The sequence below is a fragment of the Penicillium vulpinum genome (genome assembly GCF_028829585.1).
Source record: "Penicillium vulpinum strain IBT 29486 chromosome Unknown utg000004l_segment0_segment0, whole genome shotgun sequence".
Classification (NCBI taxonomy): domain Eukaryota; kingdom Fungi; phylum Ascomycota; class Eurotiomycetes; order Eurotiales; family Aspergillaceae; genus Penicillium; species Penicillium vulpinum.
The window spans coordinates 2,053,399-2,073,290 of NW_026643244.1; the positions used below are offsets into that span (position 1 = coordinate 2,053,399).

At 47.2% G+C, this 19,892-nt stretch overlaps 5 protein-coding genes across 5 annotated transcripts; 4 read left to right on the forward strand and 1 right to left on the reverse strand.

Annotated features, from left to right (window-relative positions):
- Positions 1-488: 488 nt before the first annotated feature.
- N7479_009322 (type I polyketide synthase) lies at positions 489-8,478 on the forward strand (the record flags this gene model as incomplete). Its single annotated transcript, XM_057257015.1, has 6 exons — positions 489-1,246; positions 1,304-1,829; positions 1,885-2,422; positions 2,489-7,146; positions 7,210-7,530; positions 7,585-8,478. The coding sequence occupies 6 exons, from the start codon at positions 489-491 to the stop codon at positions 8,476-8,478; spliced, it is 7,695 nt and encodes a 2,564-aa protein (XP_057104473.1).
- A 1,047-nt stretch (positions 8,479-9,525) lies between these two features.
- On the forward strand, positions 9,526-11,173 carry N7479_009323 (uncharacterized protein; the record flags this gene model as incomplete). Its single annotated transcript, XM_057257016.1, has 2 exons — positions 9,526-9,851; positions 9,901-11,173. The coding sequence occupies 2 exons, from the start codon at positions 9,526-9,528 to the stop codon at positions 11,171-11,173; spliced, it is 1,599 nt and encodes a 532-aa protein (XP_057104474.1).
- Positions 11,174-11,423: 250 nt separating this feature from the next.
- N7479_009324 (uncharacterized protein) lies at positions 11,424-11,921 on the reverse strand (the record flags this gene model as incomplete). Its single annotated transcript, XM_057257017.1, has 1 exon — positions 11,424-11,921. The coding sequence occupies one exon, from the start codon at positions 11,919-11,921 to the stop codon at positions 11,424-11,426; it is 498 nt and encodes a 165-aa protein (XP_057104475.1).
- A 2,065-nt stretch (positions 11,922-13,986) lies between these two features.
- Positions 13,987-15,894, forward strand: N7479_009325 (DUF3176 domain-containing protein; the record flags this gene model as incomplete). Its single annotated transcript, XM_057257018.1, has 1 exon — positions 13,987-15,894. The coding sequence occupies one exon, from the start codon at positions 13,987-13,989 to the stop codon at positions 15,892-15,894; it is 1,908 nt and encodes a 635-aa protein (XP_057104476.1).
- A 1,528-nt stretch (positions 15,895-17,422) lies between these two features.
- On the forward strand, positions 17,423-18,686 carry N7479_009326 (uncharacterized protein; the record flags this gene model as incomplete). The annotated part of the gene is made up of 4 exons (XM_057257019.1): positions 17,423-17,614; positions 17,662-18,040; positions 18,105-18,222; positions 18,290-18,686. The coding sequence occupies 4 exons, from the start codon at positions 17,423-17,425 to the stop codon at positions 18,684-18,686; spliced, it is 1,086 nt and encodes a 361-aa protein (XP_057104477.1).
- Positions 18,687-19,892: the final 1,206 nt, after the last annotated feature.

Sequence of the window (19,892 nt, forward strand, 5' to 3'; positions counted from 1 at the left end):
AGTCCTGAAAACCACTAATGAGAGAATGAGCATAATCTCATGCATGGAGGATCCCATTGATGTGCCTCAGGGCTTGCGATTTGCTGGGTTCGCTATCAAGGAAAACAGCCCTGGAGGCATATGACTTCTCTCGGCCTATAATTGCTTGATTGAAGGTTAAATCCCTGTTTAAGCTGGGCAAATATCGTGCAGAGATCGGTATGCACACGCTTGGATGGTCATGCAAGGGTGATTTACACTCTACTTTGGACAGCATCTCGACGCCCTTTTTGTTTGTCCTCTGCCTTTCACGAAGTACTTGGATGAACCGATTGCCAGTTTCGAACACGCTGTGATTGTACAATTGTAAACATTTTTTTTTCTTCTTGCAAATCGATATTCGTTTCTTCTGATTTCTTCTGACACTTGCTGGACATTGATGGTGATCACACTGTCAGGTACATATTCGACATCACCAGCCTAAACAAGATTGAATCTATCGATCAAATATGCCCCTTCAACAGCCCTTCGAGACTGGAGCACCAGTTATTCAGAACCCAGCAGCCTCTTTGGACGAAAACCTTGACAAGATCCCTGATAATGTTACCAGCGATGAGCCCAAGCGGATGGCCATCATCGGCATGTCTTGCCGCCTGCCAGGAGACGTTTCGACAGCCGAGGAGTTCTGGGACCTCTGCTCTCGAGGCCGAAGTGCCTGGTCGCCAATCCCAAAGACCCGATTCAACGCTGATTCCTTCCATCATCCTGATCCTGATCGACCGGGCTCCTTCAACCCAGTAGGTGCCCACTTCCTGACAGAAGACATTGGCCTATTCGATGCACCGTTTTTCAACATTACACTCCAAGAGGCACGATCAATGGATCCGCAACAGCGCATTTTCCTTGAATGTGTGTATGAAGCGCTTGAGAATGCTGGGATCCCGAGCCAGGATATCACCGGCCAAAGGGTGGGAGTGTTTGCAGGCGGGTCATATTCGGACTACGAAATCAACAACACCAGAGATATCACAGCTATCCCCATGTATTGTGCAACTGGAACGGCTATGGCATTGCAGGCGAATCGGGTTTCACATTATTTTGACTTGAACGGGCCCAGTGTTACGGTTGACACAGCTTGCTCTTCCAGCTTGTCTGCTCTGCATCTGGCTGCTCAGAGTATTCGGAACGGTGAATGTTCAATGGCGATTGTAGGAGGATGTCACCTGAATATAACCCCCGAGCCTTTCGTCTCGATGACACGTTCCAGGTAAGTGCGACTGGCAATCCTCCTGGCACACAGAAGCTGATTGGTTCTCCTTCAAAGACTACTCGCTGACACTGGTCGCTCATATTCATTTGATCACCGTGGCACTGGCTTTGGTCGCGGTGAAGGTGCTGGATGTATTATATTGAAATCTCTTGAGGATGCAGAGGCTGCTGGCGATGCCATCCGCTCTGTGATTATTAACAGTGGTCTTAATCAAGATGGACGGACCAGAGGTATTGCAATGCCAAATGGCAAGGCACAGGAAGCACTGATGCGTCAAGTCTATGAGGAGGCACGCATCGACCCATCATTGACAGGATTTGTGGAGGCTCACGGCACAGGAACTAAAGTTGGTGATCCCCTCGAAGCCACTGCATTGAATGCTGTATTTGGAAAAGGACGGACTCCACGCCAACCGTTGCTTGTGGGGTCTGTGAAGTCCAACATTGGTCATACAGAAGGAACGAGTGGTGTTATTTCTGTGATAAAAACGACCCTCGCACTTGAGAGAGGGTTTGTACCCCCAAACTGCAATTTTGAGAAGGCCAACGATAAGATACCAATGGAGAAGTGGAATATGAAGGTCGGTTTAAGGCAAGACTACAAGTATCAATGAACCCAGCTAAAGACCCAACTAGGTTCCCAACAAGCTGACGCCATGGCCGCGTGGCAAACCGTATGCTAGTGTTAACAACTTTGGCTTTGGCGGGACAAATGCCCATGTTATTCTACAGCGTGGGCCCCGACACGGAGGTGACCTTGCGGCAAACAATGATCCTCTGAAGCGCAAGTTGTATGTTGTCTCTGCATACCATAAACAAGCTGCTATCCAACTTGGAAAATCGATTGGAGCGTATCTAGATCTCTACCCAGTGGTTTTCAATGACAGCACTCTGGATAACATGGCCTATACACTGGGACAGCGACGAACATTCCTGCCATGGAGATTGGCGTCTTCTGCAATCATTGGACAGGAGCTGACTGCATCGCTGTCTATTGACGCAGTGCCTGTTCGTTCTTCCAAAGAACCTACTGTCGGCTTTGTGTTTACCGGACAAGGTGCGCAATGGCACGGTATGGGCAAGGAACTCCTGAGCACCTACCCGGTTTTCAAGCAGACCATGAAAGACGTCGACGCTTGCTTGAAATTACTCGGTGCTCAGTTCTCAATCATAGGTATGTCTCAACTCGATCCGACACTACCCACAGAGATATTGGCAGATACTAACGTCCCACATACAGATGAATTGCTCTTGACTGACCCTAGCGCAAGCTCTATCTCTGCCGCATACATGAGCCAGCCTGCGTGTACCGCAGTCCAGTTAGCATTAGTTGACTTGCTCTCATCCTGGGGTATTCGTCCCAAGGCAGTGGTGGGCCATTCTAGCGGAGAGATTGCAGCAGCCTATGCTGCAGGCATTCTGAATCTCGAAGAATGTGTTCGCGTGGCGTATTCTCGTGGTGTCGCAGCAAACCTAGTTGCAAACGACAAGTCTATCAAGGGAGGTATGTTGGCAGTTGGAGCTAGCGCCTCAGATATTCAGCAAATCCTAGATGCTATGCGAGGGAATCAGGCTGTTATTGCCTGCGTGAACAGTGAGTCAAGCGTGACTCTGTCTGGAGATGCGGAGGTTATCACCGATCTGCAGGCTGCCATGGACAAAGAAGGGATCTTCACCCGGAGACTGCAGGTTGATGTTGCTTACCACTCTCATCACATGAAGCTAGTATCACGGGAATATCGGACCCTGCTCGGCAAGATTGCGCCTCGGGACTCCGAGGTTCCATTCCACTCGACGGTTCATGGAAAATTGATTCCAGGAAGCTCTTTGAATGCCTCCTACTGGGTCGATAATTTGGTTTCCCGTGTGGAATTTGTGGAGGGCCTCAAGAGCCTTGTGACCGTCGATGAGGGGAATACACCTATCAGTACATTGATTGAAATCGGCCCTCACCCTGCCCTGCAAACACCAGTCAAACAAATCGCCCAAAAATATGCCTCAAATTCCAATGTGCAATACCTCCACACCTTGAAACGCAAAGTAGATGACATCGAGGCCGTCCAAAACCTCGCTGGCTCACTGTTTACACAGGGTATGAATCTCAATTTCCAGGCCATCAACTTCCCGAACTTGAAAACAACTTCAAGGAAGCCAGCAGTTTTGACAAATCTGCCTAAATATCCGTGGAACCACACAGAAAGATACTGGTTCAGCTCACGGATAGGTGATAACCATTTCCATCGCCAATTCCCCAGGAGTGATATCCTTGGCTCATTATGTATGGAGAATGTTGACTTTGAGCCTCGATGGAGGAACATCATTCGTGCAGATGACCACCCTTGGATCCGCGAACACAGGGTACATGACAGCAATGTGTATCCAATGACCGGATTTTTGGCCATGGCCATGGAGGCTATCTCACAACACGCAAAGTTATACCATATTACTCCTGGAAAGATTGATCTTCGCGATATCTTCATTAGCCGTGTTCTCACCATCCCGGACAACTCATCCGTGGAGACAATGCTCTGCTTGAAACCATCCCGAGCAGAAGCTCCTAGCAAATCAGTCCTCGGCTGGCACGAGTTCAAGGTTTTCTCGTGGGCCGAGGGTCGCGGGTGGGACCAACACTGCAATGGTTTCATCATGGTGCAAGAAGCCAAGGATGTCAATCCTGTCGATGGGTCTCGGCAGCAGCTCGACAAGACTGTACGATTCACGCAACAATCATTGAACATGCGAAATTCATGTAACGTGCCTGTTGACAGCAATGTCCTCTATGAGAACATCACCAGCGGTGGTATCCATTACGGTCGTCTTTTCCAAGGACTGGCCGATATCTCTGTGAGCAGGGATAATCAAGCCATGGCTACTGTCCGTATTCCAGACACGAAGACAGCGATGCCTTACGAGCATGAGACCCCGTGCATTGTGCACCCTGTTACGCTCGATTTATGTAGTCAACTCATGTGGGTCCTTCGTGGTTATGGCGAGCCTGGGCCGAAAATCACCCATGTGCCGTCCCATGTGAAGCAGGTCTCCCTTTGGCTGTGCCACGAAATGAGTGCTGGCACTGTACTGCAGCTGTACGGTAGCAAATCAGGAAATGAATCGGCAAGCAACCCTGAGACAAACCGCATATTCGCCACTGCTCCCAGTAACCCAGCAAGTCTGCTGATTGATATCAATGGTATCACCCTGGTGCCGGTATCAAACGATATCAAAGGTTCAAAGGACACTTCACCTGACCAGATTTGCTACAAGATGCAATATGAGCCCTGCTTCGATTTCCTCTCCGCTGAAGATTATCGACAGTTACCTCGCCCTGAGACTGATGTGGCTCAAGGCATTGAACGTATGCACCAACTCGAATCGGTGGCAGAGTACTACCTTGCACAGATGGTAAATACAGTGACAGAAGACGAATTGTCGAACTTCGAGCCCCATCATCAGCAATTCTATCGCTGGGCCAAGAAAACCTGCCAAAATGCGGGCACTAAAGATGCCTTGCCCCTTGAAGTTCTCGAACAGAACCGAATTTCCAATGGAGCGGGCGAGTTAACATCCAAAGTTGGAAGGATACTTCCTCAAATTCTCAGGGGCAAGGTAGACGCCTTGACTGTACTTCTGGAGGACGATGGAATTGGAAGGCACTACAGTGACCTTGACGGTCTTCGTGAGGCTTATGCTAATGCCTCTGTCTGCATTGACAAGATGGCACATCAGAACCCTACGCTCAACATCATTGAAATTGGTGCTGGAACAGGTGGTGCTACTATGCCTATTTTGCAAAGTTTGGGCGGAAGCGAGGGAGGACCTACACCACGGTTCGGGCACTATACCTACACCGATATTTCTCCTGGCTTCTTTGAAAAAGCCAAGACAAAGTTCGAGAGCTGGGGACATCTCATGACATACAAGACACTAGACGTGTCAACTGATCTCACTGTCCAAGGCTTTGACAATGGCACATACGATGTTGTAGTTGCTTGCAATGTGCTGCATGCTACTTCCGACATCAGTCAGACAATGGCCAACATCCGAGGCCTTTTGAAACCTGGCGGCAAGCTGTTACTCATTGAGGAGACCGTTCCCAAGGCACGCCACTTCCCATTCGCCCTCCTCCCTGGATGGTGGCTGGCCAATGACAAATTCCGTAAGGACGGACCGCTCCTCACTGTCGAGGGATGGAGCAATGTGATGAAGGAGAATGGCTTCTCTGGGGTTGAGTTGTGTGTTGAGGAATATCCCGGAGCATCTTTCCAATCTGGTTGTGTCATGACATCCACCGCTAATAGCCCAATAACTGGCCCTAAAAACGCTGGCGATGTTGTGATTCTAGGCATTGATTCGATTGGTGGTGTATCGTCTCTTGCCCTCGAATCTGGTCTTAGAAGGATGACTGGTGTTGACCCAATCACCGCCATGGACTCTGATGCGGTTGATGTTAGCGGGAAGTGGTGTATTTTCCTTGGGGGGATGGATCGCTCGATCTTATCGCACCTCACTCAACAAAAATTTGAGACCCTGCAGCGTCTTCTGAGTCGGGCTCGAGGCCTGCTGTGGGTTATTCGTCACACCAAATCTGACCTGGAATCCCTTGGCGCGAACATGGCAATTGGACTGGCTCGCACTGTGAGATCAGAGACTGGCCTTCAGTTCGCCACACTCGACCTGGGAGAGCGAGAGAGTATGTCTGATGCTGAGACCGTCAGCCACATGCTCAAGGTATTTAACGGAGCCTTCTGCCAGAAATCACAGCTGGCCCAGAACGACTGGGAGTTTGTTGTCCGCAATGGCAAAGTTTGTGTGCCTCGCTTGGTTGATAACAACGCATTGAACCTAAGTGTCCAGCAAGAGACACCAGATGCTCCTCCCCAGATGCAGCCTTTCAAACAAGCTCGGGCTTTGCGACTTGCTGCTGGAGATGCGAGGGGTCTTGATGAGCTTTACTTCACAGACGATGTTTCCCGGGATGGACCCCTGCCAGAAGACCACATTGAGATCCAGGTCCACAGCACTGGTCTCAACTTCAGAGATGTCTTGATGGCCATGGGGCAGCTTCACGGCGACAGACTCGGGCAGGAATGCAGTGGGGTCGTGACTCAAGTAGGAGCTGCGGTGTCTGACTTCAAGATCGGAGATCGAGTCTGTGCAATGTCACCCGGTTCCTTGTCAACCTTCACTCGTTGCCCGACCTCCGGGTCCTTGGCCATTCCCCGTGATATGCCCTTCGAGATCGCAGCTTCGATCCCAGCTGTGTTCTGTACTGCTTACTACTCCCTCATTGACCTGGGGCGATTGACTAAAGATGAGAGGGTCTTGATCCACGCCGCCGCAGGAGGCGTTGGCCAAGCTGCAATTATAATTGCCCAGAGTGTTGGAGCTAATATTTTCGCAACCGTTGGCAGTGTCGAAAAAAAGAACTTCCTCATGGAAACTTACCAGCTCAAAGAAGAAAACATTTTCTTCAGTCGTGACATGTCATTTGCACAAGGTATTCAAAATGCCACTGGCGGTCAGGGTGTGGATGTTGCTCTTAATTCCCTTAGCGGTGATGCTTTGCAAGCAACATTTGAGTGTGTTGCGCCGTTTGGTCGCTTCATTGAACTCGGCAAGCGAGATATAACGACAAATTCTCGATTGGAGATGGCTCACTTCAACAAGAATATCTCCTTCGCATCTGTTGACTTGGGAATGGTCAGAGAGAAGCGCCCGCAATTGACCAAGCGCCTACTGCGTGATGCGTTCAAACTGTTTGTCGATACCAACGCCCAGTCCAGGTGGTGTGTCACTACTCTTCCCATCTCAGACGTTGAGACCGGCTTCCGGGCCCTGCAGGGTGGACAAGTGATCGGTAAAATGGTCGTCCAAGTGACGGATGACTCGATGGTTAAGGTATGTTTGCTCAGGTCTATCACAGTCGCTTTTAGAGCGAATGATCGCTAATTCATAATACAGGTCCACCCCGCTAGAAGGGACGAAAACTTGCTCCGCTCAGACGCCTCATATGTTATCGTTGGTGGAACTGGCGGAATTGGTCTCAGCATTGCTAGTTGGCTGCCAGAGAAAGGAGCCAAGAATCTTATTCTGGTTTCTCGAAGTGGTGTCAAGACTGAACAGGCAGAACAAACTATCCAGAATATTATCCACCAGGGTGTCAATGTGAAAATCTGTCATTGCGATGTGGCAGATAAGCAGAGCGTGGAGCAAAATCTCCTTCCGCTCCTCACTCGCATGCCTCCCGCGCGTGGTGTTATATTTGGCGCTATGGTCCTCCGGGTGAGTTCCCCAACATCAAACACCAACCCATACCTCCGCTAACCCATTTTTCAGGATACCCTCTTTGAAAAGCTTAGTTTCGCGGACTACCAGACCGTGATGATGCCTAGAGTCCACGGAATCTGGAATGTTCAACAGTCATTGACAAAAACTAACGGAAGCGTGGATTTCTTTGTCTGCCTCTCGTCTGCCTCTAGTTTTGTTGGTAATATGGGCCAGTCCCCCTATGCAGCCAGTGGAACCTTCATGTCAGCGATCGCCCAGTACCCCGAGACAGCCAAGATGCGTTGTTCGACGATCGATCTGCCCATTGTTCGCGGAGTCGGATACCTCTCCGACGACCAGAAGCGTGAGGCAATCTCCAAACAACTTGGTACGGAGTCCGTCGATGCAACAGATATCCGTGGTCTTGTAACTGCAGCAATCCGCAACGAGTTCGACGACTCATGCGAAGGACACTGCATAGTTGGCTTTGCAGCCGTCAAATCCACACCTGTCAGTGAACAGCCGTTCTGGGTAAACGATACCAAACTGTCTCACTTGTTGCGGCTCTCCACTCTCGCTGGTGCAGGTCTACTGGTTGAGTCTGCGCAGAACGGTACTGAGATTTCGCCGGCACTTGCTATCCGGCAATCGAAGACCCGCGAAGGGACCGAGGCCATTATTGGAGTTGCTGTGCTAAATAAGATTTCCAGCATCCTTACGCGTCCGATGGAAGAACTTGATCCTGCTGCACCTATCTCGGTTTATGGTCTGGATTCGCTGGTTGCTATTGAGATCAGAAACTGGATCACCCGCGAGTTGGAAGCTAATTTGCAGATCCTGGAGATTTTGACGAGTGAATCTGTGCCAGCTCTTGCTGAGACGATTCTCAAGAAATCTGGTATACTTACTCCTGACCTGAAGGTGGAATGGGGTCTTGATGGAATGGAAGGCCGAACTGCCTAAGAATGAATATTTTCCTTATCTTCATAATCTTTAGTTTCAGAATATATCCTGCGAGGTATTGATTTTCTGCTTTCATCTAGCAATGGCTTATACGCTACCGTTTTTCCTTTTTGTTGATCATATCTTGTTGGCTCAAGATTGAATTTATACCATTTATGCTTCAAATTTGCTCCGCATGTGATCTTTAAGGAATTAGGGAATAAATAGTGGATTTTTGTAGATAACCCAACAAACGGTTTTCCAACATTCCCCCTTGGGTGTACTATTGAGGAGGAGAGAAAATGAAGGGGGGGGGGTTTATACTCGTAGGTACATCGCGCCCTCCAAATCTGTGTGGATGCCATCATGGGTTGGACTCACCTTGTACATGTCCCATCGGATTTAGAGGCCCCCAGTCTCCCCATAGAATGGTAGCTCATCTATAGCACCTACTGGCAAACCTACCTCTCCCAAATTGAATGATTGGCTTGAATCTTCTCTTGCGTATGAGAGCAGCTTGAAGTAGGCACTCATCAAGGACCCGGAGCAGAGCTGGTACTTTGAATACAGGAGGGATTTAGATGTTATGGATGCTCGCTACTAGAATACCTGTTCCGTATAAATGCAAATATCGCTTGGAGAGTATGGTGTGTACATGCTCATGAATCGATTTTCTTTTTGTGTAATCGAATGCGATTTGTTTATCTCCCCTCTGACAAATATAGGGTTAACCGTGTTCAAACCCTTGATCCTTGACAACCAAAATTCTAGATGTTCGCTATCCATACCCGAAGTAAACATACGGCATGGCCGAGATATTAACTTGGATATCTCATGGTCTAGACAGGGACTGGCCACGTGTATAGATCTAATGTTCTTTCTTGGGAAACAACGCCCTCGGTTCTTTCTTTTCTTTCTTTTCTGCAAAAAAGTTGACCCATTGGGGTTTTCGATGGTTTCGGATTCTCTTGTTACTCTCTCCCATTCTTGAAACACCATGACGCCATTGCCACCATTCAGAGGTTTGCCAAATTGTCTCTAACAGAGTAATCCCCGGCCCCGAACATCATGGACCAGAACGTCAGAAAAGAAGATTTCCCGCTTTTTAAGTACAGTGAGTTCGACGTGGTTGCTCTCTGTCGACTCGCGGGCACTTTGCGGCGAGATGTTGCGTGCTCATGCGACTTGAATCAGCGTCCGAAACGAGGCGGCTTCAACTGGGCCGTTTTCGTTGTATTTAAAGACGGCCTTGAATGGGTTCTCCGCTCACCAGTGGAGAATCACCCCGAGATGTCTAGCGAGAGTGTCTCCAAACTTCTTGCGAGTGAAGCCGCTACGCTCAAATATCTCAAAGCCTACACTGACATACCTGTTCCTGATGTTTATTCCTATTGGTAAGTGAGCTGCAAGATAAATACTGTGCATGGAGCTGATCTTTGAAAGCGCTCATCGAGACAACCCTCTCCGGATCCCCTACATTTTGATGAGCAAAGCCGAGGGCAAGACCTTGGAAACCATGTGGGGGGGAAGTGATCTTCACCATCGTCTGGATTCACTGGAAATCAACAAAGTTATGTATCAACTGGGCCGCATTGCATGGAAACTTGCTCAGGTCCGCTTTGGCCAAATTGGGTCTATATATGAACAAAATGGATTTTTCGTTATTGGAGAATGCTTATCAAAAGGTCACATACAACATAGGCGACATTCCTTGAAAGGAATTTCCCGTGGACCATTTATCAACGAAAATGATTTCTATACCAGCCTCATAGGGGCCTTGATCAGGCATGCTGAAACGCTGCCATTGGTGCACCATTGCTTCACTGCACCGGTACCCTCTAGGAATGACTATCCTACTAGGGATCTCTGGAATGGTGCCTGCGATCTTTGGAATGACTTCCTCACCATTGGAGAAAAGGTTGATGGCGCCGCGAATAGAGTGGACTATGTCATTGCTGCTCATGCGCTCAATCGTTTAATCTCTCAATATGTGAGCAACTGGGCCGAAATCACGTCCCCGGTAACCTTTGCGCTCTGCCACCCAGATCTCACAACGAACAATATATTCGTCGACGATCAATACAATATTATGTGCATCATTGACTGGGCGTTTGCCACGACTGTGCCCCTTCCTTTCCTTTTGGCACCACCCGGATTTCCCCAGTCGCGGCACAGGTTAGAAGATAGATTCTGCCTTGGTTTCAGCGATGGCTTCAAAGATGCAGCGTTATTCAACATGCATCGTCCATCAGTGGGCTTGTCTGTTCCCAAAGCTCTTTATTGTGTTAGAAACAGCCAGTTTGCTTGGTGTCTCTCAAGGTTTCTAGCATTTGATTCCACTGACGACCTTTCCCTTTTTCGTACCATGTGGGAATCAATCTACCCGTCAGGCCCGAAGCTCGAATCGTATTTCTTTTTACAAAGAGCTCAAACCTATTACCGAAACTTGCACAAAAAGATCAAAATCGAGGATTTGCCGGAAAGTCAGATCCAAACGTCAGAGACTGACCTTTTCACCAAACCCTTGATCTTCGAGAGATCTTTGGCTCGTCATCTGACCATGATTTCGGACTGGGGATTCAACTATGACCCATCGAAATTATCTGGTCTCCGAGATACAGAGGAGATATTCACAACTGAGCCACGGCTTTGGCGATGGGTTATGGAATTCCAAAGACAACAACGCGACAGGTTCCGCAGTGAGGAGCACAACTAATGACAGTTCGGCAGCGATGGCTGCCCAAATCTGATCCATACGGTTGATAGGGAGCACGCAAGTGTATTATTAGAACAAAAAAAGCTATAATTATGCCCATTGAATCCATGTTTCACTTTCTCAGGCCTCAAAAGACCTACCTACAACCAAAATGATCGGAAATTTCTTTTCTGATGAAACTTGTTAGTCCATTGTGACTGTTAACCATACTCCATAGCTATCTTACCAGGGGGCTTTATTCTTGGTGTACTCAAACGAAGTCTGTCGGATTGGTTTGCCGAATACAATCGAAAGGCTCATCAATGAACCAAGTATCATGTTGCTGATCATGCACAATGGGATAGGTAGTGCCAGGGTTACAAATTTTGTCGATTTGAGTCTTCTCACCCGCACTAATAGTGAACCAATAGTTGTTGGTATCGTTGCTAACCTTCTCGCATTTGTAGAAGAACCCTGTAACCCCGGGGCCAAAAACATCGCTGCGGAAGTCGATGGCCAACTTCTTGTTGAGATTGATGTTGTCGCAGTCCTGCTTCAAGCCCTCTACAGAGGCTGTCTCCGCTGATTTGCTGGTATATCCTTTCGCCGTGTGTGTGCCGCTAGCTGACCATGTCGATGCTGGCAGGGATAGCTGCTGGGCAACCTCAGCTAGTAGCAAGCTGTTTGAGACAGTTGCCGCAGAGCAGTCGATACCGGCACTCATGATGCCGAAAGTTTTGAGTAGCATTGAGCTGTTGATCTGAACCATGTTGATCTGATTTCAAGTTGATTGTGATGTAGTGGGTTAGCTTCTTACATTTCTGGGGGATCTGTGATTTAAATGGATTTTGCACGGGGATATAATTCCCCCTGAGGCTCCAATTTCCTTATGGTGGGGATCGAATCTATCATTCAAATGTTGTTTTTTTGGAAAACAGTTTCTGAAAAGCGTCCGGAGACATCGTGAACATGATGTAACGGGACGACCCATCCCCCACGTCCAAATTAGGGGCTCATAGCCGCGTCTATGATGCCTTGTTGCAGCACAATCTGGGAATCGCTCATTCAGATAACCTAGAGGTCAACATTGAGCTCTAATTTCAAAATTGAGGCGCGCAAGCACTTAATTTTATATCCACTACTGTTTCTCAAACCACTGGCAGAAATGACTCCCAAGTTTTGACGAATTTGGGAAATATTGACATTTGAGGCACTACAATAATATTCCGGTTACCCTTGGCACTTTGTACCTTTATCCTTTCATCATTACTTGACACTGATTTTTATGATGCTTGCAGTTTATATTTTTTAATTGAAATGTGTACTGTTTCGAGCATATGTTATCGAGATCTCTGGGACGATCTGGATAAAACGACTCGACCCCACAATTCTTTCTTCCTTTCTCCTTTCTTCCTCGTACTTCGTATCTTGTAATGAATGCACTCTTCTCTTTGAGACAGAACTGACTGGTAACACGAACCATATTATTCGCGACAGTCGTAGCTGACCTAGTTCCATGTTAGCCGCCCGGGAGGCAAATGATCGAGACGTGGTGTTTGTCGATTCGACCTAATGTAATCCGTATAGGTATTTGAGTCGCTTGAAGCTTGCACATCGAGAATACTAAAGCTTTCATCTAGAATTTCCTTCGCGGCAGCAGCCTCGATCGGCAAGGGCCAAGGCACATATCCAGCCGATCTGGAACGTTTCTCGCGGGGGATAGGCCATGTGTAGGGTGAGTTACACTCCGAATAGAACCATGTAAAAAGTTCATGTCGTTGGGGACGGGACAGAAAACCATATCTGCCTCCAAAGCTTCGGGACAGCAACAGTCAAACGGCTATTAGCAGTCGAAGTCATCCATCCCACCGAGGGGCTGTGTGTAGGTGCCAAGAGACTAGCTGTTCCGGATGCGGGCTCATAGCCTAAGGATTTTTAACTGTAGCTTAGCTGAAGGGGTCAGTGCAGCCTCGCGCGACCAGGCAAAGCGGCTCTCACCCACTTCTCACCTGGCACCTGAGTGTTAGCTGTTAGCCGCACATGCCACATACCGGTGAGTTAGTAGTGCTCACTAGCAAATTTGTATTCAATAATAAGTTTGATTCTCCTAGGCGGCCCTTCTTTCTCTCTCCTTTTGCTTCATACCGTCATTTGGATCCGAGGAGAATGAAAAACTTAGTACGGGAGGGGGAAGGACGCGTTAGTTTAGGAAAATACAGGATATCCAGATGTAGAATAGTGGTGTTCAGGGCATTCATCAATGCACTCAAGTGATAAAAAAAACAACTACAATATGAGGACCTGTGGGATTGACGCCGAAAATGACCGCTTTTGACGCCAGAAACGGCTGCCTTTCCACCCGTAACTTTGGACGTCCAGCCGACACTCATGGTTCATGCTTACGAAGGGCGTCAGCCGGGTCTCCATTCGCTGCATAATTTTGGGATCACCCGAGTCTGCTGCAGCCTGGTATTGAATACGTGATGCAGGCATCCAGCGAGGCCAGTAGCATGTGCGGTATTTTATAACAAAGAATACGGAGTAGATCTGCGCCATCAGGGGCTGGGCAATGTAACATCATATGGGGCGAACGAAATGGAGGTTGCGGAGAAAAGGATAGCACTTATGACGGATTGACTAGCGTATAAATGATAGGCTTAGAATGTCAGCACCGCAGAGTTGGTTGTAAAAATAACCACTATTTGTTGAGGCTCAACCGCCCATAGCCACAATGACAAAACCCGTTTTCCTCTCCACTTCCCCGCCATCACCTAAAAGAGCCTACTCGACACCGAGTTACTGGAGACTACTTCGGTGGACCAAGTGATATCACAATGGCAACTCATCCGCCATATTCGGCTTTACACGACGGCCAGAGCGAATCTGATCTCGAGCTCGAAAGGGTTGAAACCCAAGCCAGTCCTCGTATGTCTGTTCATAGGCATGTCAGCGAGACTGAAATCGGCGTCTCAGAAATAGACGGTATGAATGTGCATACACAACTGCAAACAGACATTGAAACGAAGCAACCTGGGTTCGATTGGAGCGGCTCTTGGGTATGGGAAATAGCATCTATTACTCTAGCCGTCGTGGGCCTTGTTCTTTTGGTCGCCTTTCTTGTCTCGATAAAAAACACCCCATACGCGAGCTGGCAATATACCGTGTCCCCTAATACTATCGTGTCAATCATCGTCACCATTACCAAAGCCGCAGTGCTCGTCTCGGTGTCCTCATGTCTCGGCCAGCTGAAATGGAACCTATTTCAAAATTCAACTCCGCTATATCATATGCAGGTTATTGACCAGGCAAGCCGGGGACCCTGGGGATCCTTGGAAGTTTTACTGAGGGGAATATTTGGGTCGAAAACAGGAAGCCTAACTTATGCTGGGGCATCTCTTACGGTTCTGGCTCTTGCAGTGGATCCATTTGCGCAGCAAATTTTAACGTTCCCTTTACGAACTGTTACTATACTAGATCCCACTGCGTTTACCCAAACCTCACAGAAATGGTACTCTATAGGGGATTCGGATGCAAGTGACGTATACCTTGAGCTCCAGCCTTCCCTTTTGACTCCAATAATAGGTGGACTCTTGCAGATATCTAGTCCTCTTGAGCCTCAATGCGAGGCAAGCTCTTGTCAATTCCCAGATTTTGTTGCACTGGGGATGTGTAGCAAATGCGAGGATGTCACATCTCAAACAAATCAAAAGTGTCAGGTACCAGAGTACTCAAATCATTGGGATTATTCCCACCCGGCCTTTAGGGAAACCCCTATGAATTGCAGCTACCAATCTCCGAATAACTTCTCTTTCGATTTTCATGGGTTTCAGTCAATGTCTTACGGGTTCGGCAATGTTACGTACGACAATATCACGCTTCGTATGAACCATTGGAGTTCCCATCCAAGGAAAAGGGACCCAATTTTCGACATTCAGACCCCAATTGTCTCCCTTACTGAGGTGGACTATAACAACCCGGTTTTCTACACTCTATCCAACGCGACAGCTCCCCCAACAAAGCCATTAGTAACAGAATGTGCTATATACTTTTGCGAGCGACGATACTCAGAGAGCGTATACCCATCTAGCGCCCAAAACAGCAGTCCAATGCATGTTATTGATACACAGCAGCTTGTTGCTATAGATGTCCGTGAAGAAAGTCCCACTTCTTTCTCAATGAATTCCGTTCACTTTGCACCCCCAAACGGGTCGGCAACCCTATCAAATGACTCGTCCTACAGCATCGATCATCAGACGTTCAACGGTTTCGAACCGACAATGATGAGGATTTTCAATAGTACGGTTGTTTTGACTGGGAGCGTATCAACATCAAATTTGAATCTGGAAACATTTCTGCGCAAAGGAAATCTCAGTCAATTACTCGATTCAATGTCCACTAGCGTCACTGATGTCCTACGCGCCAATCGTCGGGGTTACAAGATTACGGGGAAGACATCTCGAGTAGAGACATTCATTCATGTTCGATGGCCGTGGATCATTCTTCCGGTTATTGTTACCCTGGGATCAATCGCGCTGCTTCTGGGAACTGCAATAGGAAGCAAACGCCGCAAGGCCGTGCTGTGGAAGTGTATGGTGCTTCCGTTATTATCAAGCCATCTCCATACCACACCGGAGAATGAGATCGCATCTGTGCGCAGCGTGGATGGAATGACTGAGAAATGGAAGAAGATACGCGCTGTAATGGTAGAGGATGAAGGGCCACTTACATTCAGGGAAAAGTAACAATGTCCCTGCATGCGGTATATGAATGAAGATGGAATGCACAAGTTATTGAGCGAAGCTGTAGACGGTACATTAAGCCCTCGTAAAATATGCAATATGTTATCATGAGAAAGAGTGCATTAAACTAGAAGAGCAAAGATGGGGAAGAAGCGAGAGAGGGATACTGGGGGTTCTTATATTAGAAGATCTCGATATGCAAACAATGCAAACAAGCCTCTCCTTCCCGATTAGGCTTAGCAGCACTTTGAAGAATAAAGAAATAAAGCAAACGATGAACGCAAACGATGAAGTAGCAAATGATCCCTGACATGTGACAATGCATGTGACACCATGTGGAGATTGTCAGATTGTGACACAATGTATAAAAAGATATATAGATCCAGCCCGTAGTACCAGTAGATAGCTAACGGCGAGCTTTGCGTATGTTGTGATGTGAAGCTGTGAGATCCGATCTAGAAGATGGGAGGAGAATCAAATATATGGTGCTAAACCCAAATGGTAAAACTGACCGGACACAGTAATTCACAGGTCCCAATATTACGAATCTGAGGAGATACCGAATTGATGCCGAAAATGACCGCCTTTCCACCCGTGACTTTGAACGTCTGCGCTTAACATAGCATATTTACGGCTCCTACGATAACTGTCGGAATATAACATGTAGTACGGAGTACTGGATGGAAACAGGGTATTGTACCCAAGAATATCATGTGACAACGAGGACCCCGCATATGTAGGTATAGTTATCCATAACTATACCAATTACAGAGATGTCAGCACGGATTGTCCAAAAGGCGGATTTTGTCATATTTACTAGTTGGATTTATGCAGATTCATTGACCATACCATGCCTTGCTTTACAACCAGATTTCTGTCAATTTAAGCCTATTGTTCTATCTCTTGCGCTAGGGAATTTGCCAACAGAGGGGTATGCTCATAGAAGCGTGTCTGGCCACGGATAACCAAATTGCTGTCTATTGGCAAGAATATAGTCTAAAATATATTTTCTCCGTATGTGATCACATCGTTCAGGTACAACAGCGCCTCAGCCGCCAAAGATGTCCGCTCGGATCCCTCGCGGGGACCAATCACTAGTCTTCCTATTATCGAACGAACGCCCCTGAGTCCTTCCAAGATTGTTCTAAGTTGTTCCTAGGCTGTTCCTAGGCAAGTTTTAAGCTTTGGATTATTTGCTATCTTTGATAGGTCAGTTCAATTATCTTATCGTTATTATGTACCTGGGTACTTCCTTTTGGCGGAGAGCTCCGATGGCCTTCTGGACTTTCCGAGATCAGGTTCTATGTTAAGACCTGGGCATAACCATTGATTTAACTAAGAAGTCTACAATGGGTTGTGTGGAGATCTCCGACGGGGTCTGTTTGATAAATCATAGATATGATGATGGGCTAATATAGTGGATTGAATATAATCTCCTCTATCAATGTCCGTCTAGTGATATGGATATGCCTGTCTCTCGCATCCTTCCCCTCCCTTGTGTTGGGAAATTACATGCCATTGACCAATTAATATGGATCTCTCACCTCGAGCTGCCACTTTTGACTGCGGTCCAAGGCTCCTGAGGGATATTTGGACGCTCACTGGTATCGCCATTTTCATAGTCGCCTTGAGGGTAACTGCAAAAATAAGAATTCGGAAATGGGGCTGGGATGACATTCTCATGGTTTCAGCATTGGTTAGCCTGCTCGTGTCATATCTCAGGGTTGTCTTAATTTGAATATCAAAACTGACCTGTTGCCTGGCACTTAGTGTCTTACTATAGTCGGATCAGCTCTGATTACGGTGGGCACCAAATATGGTTTCTGTCGCCATGTTTGGGACCTCGACACAAAGAAGGTCGTTCCAAAAGTTATCATGTTCGACTATTTGACACAGACATTTGGCATTGCTGGCGGTACTTTGGGTCGGATTTCCTTCATTATCTTCATCATTGGACTACTGGGCACCAGAAAATCACACAGAGTGATACTGTGGATCATAGTTGGGTTACAAATCGTGACTAACTTGATATTAATTATCATTTTATTTGTCCAATGTCCAGGACATGCTTCCGCCATCTGGGCACAGAATGGGGAGCATAAATGCTGGGATGTCCGCGTTCAAGCATACTACGGGTACTATCAGGGCTGTACGAGCTTCCATTCATTGCGCTAATCCCCACATGACTGAGGCTAATAATCGACTCTAAACAGCGTTTAATTCGGCGACAGATCTTTATCTGGCAGTTTTTTCAACATATATATTCTGGAATCTGAATTTGAAGTTAAGGGTCAAGATAGGCTTGGTCATACTTCTTGGATTGGGCATTTTGTGAGTAAATTATTCAGGTCCTATCTTAATAGAGTACACCCGGCTAACACGGCCATCTTGGATTCAGTGCAATGGCAGCCTCCGTTATTAAAGTAGTGCAAACCCAAGTCCTCGCCCACGCAGCCGATGACCCGACCGTCGCGACCGTCAACTACAATCGCTGGTTATACATCGAAGCCTACCTAGTCATCATAACAACATCTATACCCTGCATCAGATCCCTAGTAGGGTCTGTTCGAGGGTGGAAAGCTGGAACAGGACAGAGCAAATATGAGCTGAGTTCGCCATATGGTGGAAACTCCATACCTACACCTAGATCCCGGAGATTGACAGCAACAATTCCCGGAAAGTCGATGATACGTATCTCTGATAATTCTAGCGCGGATAATATTTTGGAATGGAATAATAATGAGGTTGATGGAGTACGCGAAATGACGAACAAATCGATACATGTGCATGTATAGAACGTTTGAGTTTCATGGATCTCAAGCTTCATGCAAAATTTGACGATACACTTGATAGATATTTGAAGCCAGACAAGTTGTAGTAAGATTGTAGATACCAGCAAAGTATGGCTTTGAAAATTTAAACCTGTGAACTAGGAATAAATAAACCATTCGTTGAGCCCATAGTAATGTAGCTATACACCGGATTTTAGGCTGAGATAGCTTCCACTTTCCGTTTTGGCAGTCATCCCTTGCCGCTTTTCGATGAGTCGTACATAGTATAGATTTAGGCTGCTACTCGTGAACTTTGGTGATCCTTAGTGATACCAAATAGGTAGGTCGGTACCTCCTTGCATCTAGGGTAGTTAACCCGTGGATTATGATACTCATAGGTGAGTTGCCCAGGTGAGTCGTTCAAAGAGATCATATGTACCCAGATTTTTCGCACTTCCTCATCTCCTGCTCTTCCCACCCTTTATCACTTTACTTTTATAGTGCACCCTGCCCTTGTGTTAGGAGTTCTATCAGTTTGGTAATTCCACGAAATCAACTGTAGTTTCATCAAAATGAAGGTATCCCCAACCTTCCTGCACCTATCTGTGGGGCCCAGCACGCAAAGCTAGCTCAGTGGAGAGCTTCCCCTTGTCTAACGTGCATTTCTGGGGTATTGTCCTCTGCTTATCATTACACTCTGTTTGTTGCATAACAATGCGCATGTGACCGAGTTCACAACCCACCTGCAGCTTCCAATTGTGACCTGCGATTTGCAATTTGCAGACCGTAATTGTAGTGCGGTGTGACATAGCCTGTCCTCCCTTTGTGTGAAAAAGTCCTACTTTTCTGATGCTTCTGCTAACTGCTTTCTTACAGCAGAAAGGAATGTGCTCAACCTAGTTGAGTACTGCTCGGAGGAGAATATATCCCTCGCACCGCCCTCCCCACTGTCATCGCCGCTCCTGCAGCGAAGTACTACCACTCGCCCCACTGGGTGGAAATATTGGTTAGATCCAAGGATGACCACTGAGTAACTGAGCTATTCAGAAACGCAAGTCGTCATTTTATAAAAGGAGTGATTAGCTCTCTCCCCTACAACACTCGGCTTTGCCATAAAGAAGAAATTATATATAGATGAAAGGGAGAAAAATACACTAGAGGCCCATATTTTACAGAAACAATATACACATGTAATTTTAAGAGCCTGTCTCCTTTCGACAATATGACTCT